Source organism: Artemia franciscana, chromosome 13, assembly GCF_032884065.1.
Source record: "Artemia franciscana chromosome 13, ASM3288406v1, whole genome shotgun sequence".
Taxonomy (NCBI): Eukaryota; Metazoa; Arthropoda; class Branchiopoda; order Anostraca; family Artemiidae; genus Artemia; species Artemia franciscana.
This window is the reverse complement of record NC_088875.1, coordinates 15,063,070-15,075,300: the sequence shown is the minus strand read 5'-3', so window position 1 is coordinate 15,075,300 and position 12,231 is coordinate 15,063,070. Positions and strand designations below refer to the sequence as shown.

Below are 12,231 nucleotides of genomic sequence, written 5' to 3'. Positions count from 1 at the left end.
TCCATAACCAGTTATTTAAGAAAAGTAAGCACAACCAGTTATTCGTATTTAGCCTCTTCTGGTCCCCTATTTCTAGCGTTGGATCTAGGGGATGGGTGGGGGAATAAGGGGCTTAGATCACTTATTAAAAAAATGCCAGAAACATTAGGTGCTAAAGGCAGATTCTTTCTTTTTCTTTTAGTCATAAATGTAATTTTTAGGGATACCAGTGGAGATTTGGCCGCTATTGAATATTACTAATAAAAGGAAACCGTCCAACTATTATATCTAACCTATATGATAACAGACAGTAAAATAAATCAAAGGCTTTTTTGAGGTCTTTTTTTTGGGGGGGGGGAAATCTTTAGGTCGTAAATTCAGAAGTTCTTGTCTTTTTTAAAAGTAACCAAAGAAATATTGTAATTATTTATTTTTTAGCCTAAATTTAGTACGTTTTATTTACGAGTGGTTTCCAAGATCCCTTCGAAGTGAATCAGAATCTTTTGGTTTTGGTATATAGATAGATAGATAAACTTTTATTTTCACCAAAGTTTTCATGGCACTGCCAAATTTCTTCGATATAGTCACATTAATGAGCGACGCAAAAAAAAAGAAAACAAACACTAATCAATCCCCCTATTTTTCCTTATACATTTTTACAAAACTGGGTATAAATCTCTTCGCTAACCGCTGGTGAGCATATTGTACCGGCTGAAGTTTTTCAACAGGCACTGCAACCCTGTGCGGGAGTCGTTTTGTTGTGGATTTTCTTCCGAAACCCATGCACAGTTTCTCTCTTCTTTTTTCCAGTGTCTGCATTTTACATATTCTAGATTCGTAAAATTTAAGACTGACCAGTTCTTTCTAACCATTTAAAGTAGTCAATGCATCTATTTCAAATTTTCAAACAGTTCATGGTAACGAACTTTAATGAAGGAGTGATGCAGCTCAATTTTAACCGAAAGTCTGACAAACAGAGTTTTGATAACTATAGATCCATTAAAAGAACTGAATTTTTATGGTGATTCCAAATATGTAAAGTTAATTAAGTTTATAGTTACCAACCAAAAGTTGTTAGCCTGAGAAAATTTGCCTAATTTTCGAAAAAAGGAGGGAAACGCCTCCAAAAAACCCTACAGTAGAGTTTTCAAGTTATACGAAAATGTGGAGTTTTGCACTTCTTTGCCAGAAGAAAGATCGCGAATGCGGGTTAATTTGTTTTTTTTTGTTTGTGTGTTTTTGTTGTCCAAAGACGATCTTATCGAACCAGCGGTTCTAGAAGATCGGGAGAGGGCTCGCCTGATTGGAAATCAGAATTTCTAGTGCCCTTGTTAATCAATATTAAGTATTTGTGGGCATCTAGCCCCCCTCCCATGCTTTGTTTTGACATGACTCCCTTAGTTCCTGGAGAAAGAGCTAAAAGTTACGCAATTTCACGATTAATTATATGCAGTGTTTGTTATCGGGAACTTCAATGAAATTTTTTAGGAGGGATTTTTCTGGGGTATTTTCTACGGGACATTTCTCCTTGGGGAAAAAATTCTACACCGAGGGAAGTAGTTTTCTTGATATGATTTGAAAACTGTCACAAATTAAATTAAAACAATTTTTTTCAGCTGAAAGTAATGAGCACCATTAAAACTTAAAACGAACAGAAATTATTCCGTATATGAAGGGGGTTGCCCCATCCTCAATACCTCGCTTTTTACTCTTAAGTTTTAATTTTTGTCCAAATTCTTTAAGAGCGACTCCTGAAACACAAGGGCCGTTTAGTCAAAATAAGAAACCTTTTTTGAAGTTCTAAAAATCTTTAGCGCAAAGAGCGAGGTGTTGAGGGGGGGGGCAACCCCCCTCATATACGGAATAATTAATTTTCATTTTAAAGGTTTAATGTTGTTCATTTCTTTCAGTGGGAAAAAGTACTTTTGTATTTAGCTGTTATAAAGGCTGAATTACGGGCAAGGCCGTATCCAGGGCGGGGGCAGGGGATTTGACCCTCTGAAATTTTTGTCCGACTCGTAGAAATGTAACGAAAATGGATATAAACACATTTTGATGTTTTTTTAATTTTTTGAACCCCCCCCTCCGAAAAAATCCTTCTGTATTCCCCCCCCCCCAAAAAAAAAGAAATACTGTATACGGCCTTGATTTTGGGGTTTAGGCATTTTTACTTAAAGAGCATTGTTTTAATATGCATTTTTGCGTCTTTTTTAAAGACTTTTGAATACTAAAGACGCCTATTACCACTATGTAAAGGGACTTCAATGCATCTTTTCTTTCTAGACATAGAGAATCATTTTGCCGTGAAAGTTTGAGTTCGAACTTGAGAATAGTAGGGCAATAAGAAGAAGCACAATAATTCTGCCCATGATAGATTTAAATCATCTCGGGTTTCGCAAAATAATTTTAACAGTATCACGCGTCCAGTGATAGAAGGTCTTACCCTATGGTAGCACTGTGGATTTAGGCCCTGCTTGGCACTACAGGGCAGCAGGGATTGACTCCTGCTGCCGCAGGGCTGGGGAACAGGCTTGCAACTTGTCCCCGTAAAAAAAACAACTGAAAGGCTGTTTCGATGCCCTATATACCAGTAATGGCATTATAGTATCTTTATATACTAAATGTGAAGTTTTTCAAATTTCGTTGTATTAAATTTCATAAAATTATTAAAGAATATGAACCGTATCAGATAACTTCGAAGACCACACTGCCTTTCCATGACGAAAGTAAAAAGGTATCATCCCTATTTTGAACTGTTTTACTTTCAATATGAACCGTATAGTCCTAAATTCAGAACAGACTTGTTGGTCATAGTTGCCAGGGTAGGGTTAAAAACTATTTAAAAATAAAAGTACCGAATCTTAGGGGAGACTAGAAAAAAAGAAGACGTCAAGACGCGTTTATCACTGAAATAGCCCACGAAAGATGATTCTTGTTGTACAATTAATTTAAATTGAATTTTTTTTCTTTGTATAATTAAAAATAATCTACCTTGGTCACTTATAATAGCCAATAAATTCTTGGAGCTGCTCAACGTTCTATTTAAAAAGTAAAAGATACTGTTTAGCTAGGTTCTGACAGAAGTTGAATTCTACTTCGGTGGCAGGGCTTCACATCAGCCGATGAAAAGCATTTCTTCATAATGGTGAATAGTCGGTTCGTTATCTTTGCGAATTAGAGGTAGAAAAGTCGTTTTGACCGAAAATGAATAAAATTGTGAATATACAAAAAAAAATTGTCTTAATGGAACCTTTTTTGAATAAATTTTTTGGGAAAAAAAATTGCCTTAGATCAGACGTATTTACAGTAATGATAGTGGTCAAGTATGGTTCTGAAGCGTGGGCGCTCCGAAAAACGGAGGAGTTTCTAAACATTTTCTAGAGAAATTGCCTATGGAATGTTTTCGGTACCCGGCTGACTGACAGTATTTCAAATAGTAAGCTGTACAAACAATGTGGTTCAAGCTTTCTAGGGATATAATGAGAGAAAAAATGAGATGGTTAGGACACGTTGTGCGGATGAAGGATTACAGATTGCCGAAGATTGTCCTTTTCGGCCAATCGTGTAGGGCCAAACAAAAATTCGGACTGTCCCCGAATGAGGTAGGAGAATGTCGTAAAGAAAGATTTTTGGGAATTTGGAACTTATTGGGAGGGTGCAAAAAGGGAGGTTTTGAATAAATTGAGACGGAGAAGGAGTAGGCGTTGCTGTGTTGGCCTCAGGTGGCTTGGTGCTGCAGTGAGTTGCTAGTAGTAGTAGTAGTAGCCGGAAATAACATTTTGACGTCACTTGGTCGTTTCCGCTTGACGACAGATTTTTTGTCTTCTTTCAGACCTCAGCCTTACTGTCTCTGCTTTGATTTTGCTAGGACCACTAGGATATATGACCACTTGAAAATAAGATTTGCTTCATTATACTAGTACAAGCCCCTTAAAAATCTGGGATATTTGTAGAGTCAAATTTTATATTTATCTTGATTTATGTTCTCATATTTTGTTTTTATTTTCAGGGCAAGCCTTTTTGTTCAATTGAAGCAAAGGCAGATTTTAATGACTTTTGTCTTGTTCCTGATACTGGTATGATGTTTCTGGCCAACGAGGATAAGAAAATGCTGACATATTACATACCTGTAAGATTTTAAAGTAATCCATTTCAATAGTTGAAAATCATCAACAGTTCTTATTTTGATGTATACAGACATCTAATGAGAATTATCGAATTTTTGTATCATTTTTCTACTCTTTTCGTATTATGTTATAGAGAAGTCGAACAACATGATCAAAACACAGAAGAATAAATATGCAAAGATTAAATAGTTCGTGTGATCTAATCAGAATATGAAAGTATATTCGGGAAAAATTTATACGATATATCTATTCAAAATTCATACGATATATCTATTCAAATCGTAATACGATTTGAATTACGGTCATCAAATCGTAATACGATTTGCTCTTTGAATCATTGCAGTCAGCTGTGAAAAAAAAATGTAAGATTCGGTTCGATCAATTTTTTTGAAAACCGATTAATTGTTTCATCGCAACTTGTTTCTAGATTTGACGTATATTGCCAATAAGATGTACCGTGTGTAACTATTAGTATTTATTAATGAAGAGAAGTGTTACGGAGATAGAATATTTTAGCTCCCGCTACAGCTGCTCCGTTTTTAAAAGATAAACCGAAGGGCAGTGCAATCTGTCGATTGGCAGAGTTGTCTTATTATTACCTTATTTTTAAGAGAATTTGTCACACATTTTAGATCAGTATTATTTTTCTCTAACTACATTGTCATCAGCTAAATGAGTGCTTGCTTCCGTGTAGATTTCTCAATCAAATCGAAGGATAGTGATGACGGAAAGTGCCATCTATATTAAAGGATCACTGTTCTACTATTTAGTCGATTGAAAAAGAATGTGAAAATTGCTTTAAAATATTTTTGTGTAAATTTTTAAAGAGCCAAGTACTGCTAAAAGTAAATAGACAAATATTAGTATTTTCAAGAGATTGAAAATGAAATTGTTCAAAAATACCTGTCAAAATAAATACTTGGTCACTTATTTGTTTTGGCCACAATCTTAACCGACGGTTGGCCACGTTTAGAATAGTAAGCTTCCATGGAAAAAAATATAAGGTGTAGCACCTTAAATCACATTTAAAAGAATATTGCATAAAAAACATTAAATAATAAAAAAAGAAAAGAAAATCAAATTAATCTACATGATTAGTAAGGGAAGAGTAATATCTCTATTGAGCTCGGCCTCTGACTTCTCTGCAATTGAATTTTCTTCGATTTTAAATGTTTGTACTTGTATCATTTCAGTCACTGGGTCCTGCTCCCAGCTGGTGTAGTTTCCTTGACAACCTTACAGAAGAATTAGAAGAAACCAATGTCACTTCAGTTTATGATGATTACAAATTTGTTACAGCTAAAGACCTAGACGAACTCGGGCTCTCACACTTGATTGGAAGTGAGATGTTGCGTGCTTATATGCACGGTTATTTTATGGATCTTAGACTTTATAAGAAGGCAAAATCTTTGGTTGATCCATTCTCAATTGAAAAGTTCAAGAAGAAAAAGATCAGTGAAAAGATTGATGAGGAACGAGCCAATCGAGTTCAAGTCAGGGTATGTGAGTTTTTTTTCAAATACGCGAAATTTTCCAGTAACAACACGTGTCTTTTCTTTAGCTTTGCTTTGAAAATTTTGCTTACAAGTAAATGAGAACCTTCAAAGTTGTTGATGAATGGATTAGCTGAGTAAAGCTGAAGATAAAGACAAATTGAAAAGTAGAAAGAAAAAGTTTGCAAAGGAATTATAAAGATTTTTGTATTTGTGGAAATAATTTATTCGACTAAATATGTTGGAAGAATCCTATTTCTACATGTTTTGGAAAAGTGAATTTTCTCTTAATTATGTACAAATAGATTTTTTCTATGTAAATATAGAAATATATAGATATAAACATGAGCAACTTCAAATTCTAATTTCTATGTAAATAAAGAAGAATTGTCTATATTCTCTTATTAGAATATTCTCTTTTTATGTTTAAAGATTTGTGAAAATTGAAGTCAGCCATTTTTGTGAAAGGTTTGGCACATGAAATTGCATTCCAAATGCCAAAACGCGGAAACTGTATTCTAAAATAAGTCTTAGGAGGTGATTTAAAGTTTTTTATGCATGGAAAAAATTTACATTAAATTTCTTAAAGAGCAAAAACTTGTGATTGCAAGGAAACCAAAAGTTGATGCTTAGTAGAAATCGTTGTTAGAAATCGGCCTTTATATCTTTGAATAGCCTCAGTATGAAAAGATATTAAATTGTGTAAAGAGCAAAAGACTTATAATTGCAAAAGTATTTGTATAACCGTTAAGTGAAAGACATGAACTTTTATTACATGAGTGGACCTACTCATATGTTTTTTCACCTTAGAAATAGATAATTTTAGCGTTTTTAATATGTTAGGTTAAACTTCCCAAAGAGTGAGATAATGAGTTTTAATTTTGCGCACCTGAAAGGTTATAGAAACACTTAGCCCGAAACATCCTTTGGGCGTTTTGCCAGCTAGTGCTATACATTTACGCAAAGAGTGGCGGTGATATTTGAATGAACAAGGCATTGAAATCTGTTCTGCAGCCTAATATAAGCAGCTTAATTCTTTGTTTTAATACATAATCAATACAATATAGTTTAAAAATAGAAGAATCGGGATGCTGTCAGAAAATTTCCGGTTGTATCCTAGACCTTTAGAACCTTGACCTGTCATTGAAATCCAATTACATGGAATCAACATCAAAATTATTGAATTTTCCTAATTCTTCTAGGAAATAAGTTCTAGGTAACGTCGCACTATCAGTGTTAAAATTTAGTGCTATTTTTTAGGGTTATGTTCTCTAATCAAGATCCTGTACTCTTTGGCCTGGTCATTTCCATATGATCTAGTTTGGCCTAGTTTGGTCTAGCCGTTTTTTTGTCACCTGCTTTGCTAAAAATGGGAATAATTCTTCGAATTTGGACAATTCGAATTCATAATTGTATTGTTTTCCTTTTAGAAGCTACCCAAGATTAATCAGGAATTGGCCCTAAAGCTCATAAATGATGAAGAATCAATAAAAGTGGCAACTCAGGAAGGGAAGAAGGTGAAACAGAACAAAGTACAAGCCGCTTCGATACTTCATGATGAGCGATTCAAGTTACTGTTTGAGAATCCAGATTTTGAAGTAGACAAAAATGCGGATGAATACAAGTAAGTTATTTCAGGATTTCTAACGTAAATATGGTAAATTTCATGATCGGAATGAATGCAACAGTAAAACTTTGTCACGAATAGAGGAAGAAAAAAAGTCTCAGAGATATTTATCACATTTGCGATATGGATCTAAGCTTAGTTTTAAAAATCACGACAACCTTCAATAACTATTCAATGTAATAATTTAATATTCAATAATACAATTCAATGTAACTATTCAATGTAATATTCAATAATAAAATTCAATGTAACTATTCAATGTAAATATTCAATGACTATTCAATTGAATATTCAGCAGTGAAATTCAACCTTCAATGTTGTTATTATGTGTAGACTCTCATTTTTTTTTTATATAAATTTCCCTTGTCAGGACCAGGTATCGAAATGCAGCACCATCCACCTCCTTGATGACGGAAGCGGCTGTTCTCTCATGCTGACATTGGACTTCGAGTCTTGTCCCTCTCGAGTCTAGCTTTCCATGTTTTCTCCAACCTGACAACATCTGTTTTTATTATTATTATAATTATTATTATTATTTTTCTTATAAAGAAATATTCAAAGATTGCGAATGTTGCGAGCAGAAATACCTGTTATATTTCAAGGCCTCTGTTCGTTGCAAAGGGTTAAGCCGAAGATTATAGACGTGTCATTAGTAGAAAATTATTCGGGCCATAAATATTAATGAACTAATATAAGGAGAGATCTATTATCTCTTAGACAAGCATGATTATTGGACTTATTATGTCCTATAATTAAAGAAGATTTTAAATTATTATTTATTTTAATTATTAATTAAAAGAAGGATTTAAGCTCACTTGCAGTTATGGATTATCAGGTATCAATTGTTCAATTTAGCAGTATTCCGACCAGTCTTTGTTGAAAATGAATTCGCTGCCAAAATATGAAGCAAAAATTAAAATCACTAAGTGTCCAGATAATAGCCATCGAATTTTCGAATCATCTGATTCTTCTGGACGCTTCGTGATTCATGTGTTGGCTCATGTTTTAGCAAACAATTTAATTTCAAATATGCCTTGATGACCTTGCGGTGAACGACCGGTTGGAATACATAATTATAATATTTAAATTGAGCACTTGCCGCTTATTACTCCATAGCTGCATTTGAGTTTGAATACCCTTTCCCGTTTATGGATTGTCTATGTTTGAATTTAATATAATTTAATTTTAAATTTAATTTAATTTTAATTTTAATTTTTTAAATTTAACTTAAAATTTAATTTCAAAGTATCCAGTGAGCTTTTGAAATAGAAGGCTGGCTGGCTTATTGTGGCTGGCTCTATTGTGGGTGGCTTATAAGTAGTGATCATTAATATCTGAATTTAATTACTGAAAACCACCGTTGAACGATATTACAAAGTATTGCTCAGTTTGTATTTCGGAAAATGTATGCATTTGTAGATATTTTGATTGGAATGATTAGTACTTTACCTACCTCCCCCCCTGCTCCTCATTAGTTGGCCTAAATGTATTATCTGAAAAAGTAAGATTATTCACGCGAAACAAAAGAAAACTAATATTCTCTTTAACATTATTAATTTCTGAAGTATTTTATGCATTATTTTAGATACTGTTTTACTATTCTCAAGACACTATTATTCCCTATTCTAATAATAATTTTTTCCTATGTCTGTAACGTATAAAAGTAAAAAGTAAAAGAAAGAAAAAAAGAAAAAAGGCAAAAGTAAAAGAAAGAAAAAAGAAAGTGCTTGTTACTGGGGCCCTAAATCCGTTATCTTTTAAATCTTAATTTCTTATCGTTTATTAAAATTAAAAAAAAAGTTTTCTAATGAGAAGTAAGAACGAATTTAAAATTTAAAACGAAAACAAATTGTTGGTTCGCAGTTTATGCAGCATATATCTAAAAAACGAGTTAAAATAAACCGACTCTTTATGTTTCCCTATATTTGTAAAATTCTGAAAAAGAAGCGTTTTGAAAACGCGAAACCGAGGCAATAAAACACGATTAGGAGGAGAAATATCCTTGTGTAGTCTGCAGAAAATAATTATCTGACTAGTCTGAAGACTAACTTACAAGTTTTCTTAGTAGTTTTCTCCAGCCATGAAATCAATATTGGAGCATACGATTTTAATTTTGTCAAAATTCAAGCAAGCTCAGTTTGAAAAAAGCGCTAGTTTTTTCGAATTCAGCAAATAATGGAAACATCACAGGTCGCTTTATTTTCAAAGATATGCTGCTTAATGGGTGAAACAATAGTTTTTGCTCATTTTAAGTTTCAACTTCGCCCTTTACTTTTATCAGGAAAACTTTATTCAGAAAAGATGTATTTATGTTCGTTTTTAGACTATACACAATAAACCTTACAGAAAGATCTTTGTCTAATTTAGAGGGTAAAACTCAAGAAGACAACATCAATTTTTGATGAACTAGTACTTACTTCCTACCTCTCTTAAACTTACCCACAGAAAGTATGCAATTTTGTCACATAAAGGGTCCAAGGGATACATTAGCTTCTTTATCTTGAGAAGTTGTAAATAAGAAATTCTTTTATTTATGAAATATTGCCCAGTATGACTATGTAGAGATTTTAGGTCATTAGTGGACATTAAATGAGTTTTGGACACAGTATATACACAGTTTTTACACAGTTTTGGATTACATTGCCTAAGACCACATGCCTTTCCATGACGATAAATAAAAGGTCAAATAAGGATAAATCCTTTTAATTGACAGTGATAATTTACAAAAAACACAGGATATCTCGGTCAAATGTACAGTGACCGTGATCAGCAGAATTTCGGTTATTGCACATTTGACGAAAATATCCAGTATTTTTTGTGAATTATCATTGTCTATTAAAAGGATTTATCCCTATTTGAACTTTCATTTATTTATACCAACAGCCAAAACACTCCCTTAATTCTTTCTTTTGTGAATTTTAAGTCTTGTAACACAACCAGCTCTGAATTACGACAGCAGATTGTGATCGACGACATCTAAATCCTGTTTTGCAAATTTAGGCAGCAGCTAATTTCACGGCAAGCGCTATTTACGGTCATTGCAGAATGATTCTGCAAAATGATTTGCAGAAACTTATGCTGTTGTTATTCTAATTTTTCTGCCGCAATGCTGCTTTTACCGTTCATGGGAGAGTATTTTTTTTTTCATTTTTTGTTTATTGAACTTCAGCATCTTAGGAGAACTGATCGTTAAAATAATATTGTTATGAAGAATACAAGCTTAAAACCTTATTCTTTGCAATCAATCTTTTGCGTTATTCCACAGTTGTTGTTCTCAAAGCAAGTTAGCGCATGTAAATTCTATCAGATGTCCTTGGGTAGAAAAGAAGCGCCTTTTTTAGTTTTAAACCAGCCAATCATAAGGGATCACAATTCTTTATGATGCACTTTATTATCTATAAAAATAATGATACCTCTGTCCGGCTCTTTTTTAAGAAATTTTGGGATTCTCCAAAACAATTCCTCTCTTTGACTAATTTCAGAAAATTACGCGCATTGTCGGTCAAAGGGAAATAACCAGTGATCCTTGTAGGGCTTATTTTCAATTGAGCTGTGCCGTTATATTGTTATATTGATGAATACTTCATGTTTGCACGTTGCAAATTTTGATCGGGCGACTTTGGAAAGATGAGCGAGGGAGGGGGCCTAGTTGCCCTCAAATTTTTCTGGTCACTTACATTGGGCACTAGAAGTTTTAATGGGTTACACTTTAAATTTTCACGAAAGAATAGTAAAACTTAAAAGTTAACATATCCAAAACAACGAAATTTATTTTGGCAATTACATCACAGGGTTTTTGTTATTGTTTTTCAGAAACCAATATGATTAACTTCATGTTAAAATGTGCTTATAGATATACCCCTATTCCAACTATATTATGACCAGAATAAGTAATGTGTCTTTTGGCGAATCATTTTAATATACTTTCTTAGTCTCTTATTAAAAAATACTTTCTTCAGTATTTTTTCTATACGTTTTATCACTAGCGGTTTTAAGCCACATAATCTGGGGGATGGGTAAAGGTATACCATAGGAGTGTAAAAAAATAAAAGGGTTTTAATGCCAGATGTCAAAAAACTGGTGGGGGAGGGTAGGTGTCCCCCCTCCTGCCTAGACCTAGAACCACCACTGTATTTTATTAATTTGATATCATATAAAGTAGTGTTTGGGGATATCTTAATCAAATGATATATCGATATTTTGACTTTCGATATTTGATAATCGATATATCGGATTCGATGTTTCTGACCAATTTTTTGTTCACAGGAATTTAAGGGTTTGAACTTTAGGAACAAAATTCAATAGCAAAATTTCCAAATAAAGAGTATTTTGCACATTTTAATTTAAATTTTGATTGCACATTATTTAAAATTTTAATTTAATAAATAGGCTTCCATTTGGAATTACTCGGGCTCAGGATAAAGAAAAATATACGACTGGCTATTTTGGCTATTCAAATCAGAAACATGTCCATATTTTCCCCTGAGAATTGGTTCAGCCTTTCAGGAATTGAATAAAAAAATCTTTTTTTCAACTGAAAGTAAGGAGCAACATTATAGCTTAAAAGAACAGAAATCTTCCCGTATATAAGGAGGATAACCCCTCCTCAATACCTCGCTCTTTACGCCAAAGTTTCTTTTTGTATTTTAAAAATCTCCCGACTAATTAAACGGCTCTTGTGTTTCAAGAGTTGTTCTTACATAATTGGGACACAAAGTTAAAATTAGCGTAAAGACCGATGTAATGTGGAGGGGGATCCACCCTCATACACAGAGTAATTTCTGTTCATTTTAATGGTGCTCCTTACTTTTAGTTGAAAAAAAAGTTTTTTTTTTAATTTAATTTCTGATCGTTTTTCAAATGATGCTAGAAGATCCACCTTTTCTCTCCATTGAAAATCTACCCAAGAAAATTTTTCCTTGAAAAAATTCTCCCGGGCAAGATCCCCTTCTCCCAGATAATTTCATCGCTGCTGAAAATTCCTCATAAAAACTTCTTGCTGCAA

At 33.2% G+C, this 12,231-nt stretch overlaps 1 protein-coding gene across 1 annotated transcript in view; it reads left to right on the top strand.

Annotated features, from left to right (window-relative positions):
* LOC136034572 (nucleolar protein 10-like) overlaps positions 1-12,231 on the top strand; it is a 60,096-nt gene that overhangs the window by 34,177 nt on the left and 13,688 nt on the right. The window contains exons 7-9 of the mRNA XM_065715815.1: positions 3,989-4,108; positions 5,300-5,605; positions 7,030-7,223. Of these exons, the coding sequence (XP_065571887.1) occupies positions 3,989-4,108; positions 5,300-5,605; positions 7,030-7,223 (620 nt within the window). The remainder of the gene's footprint in view (positions 1-3,988; positions 4,109-5,299; positions 5,606-7,029; positions 7,224-12,231) is intronic.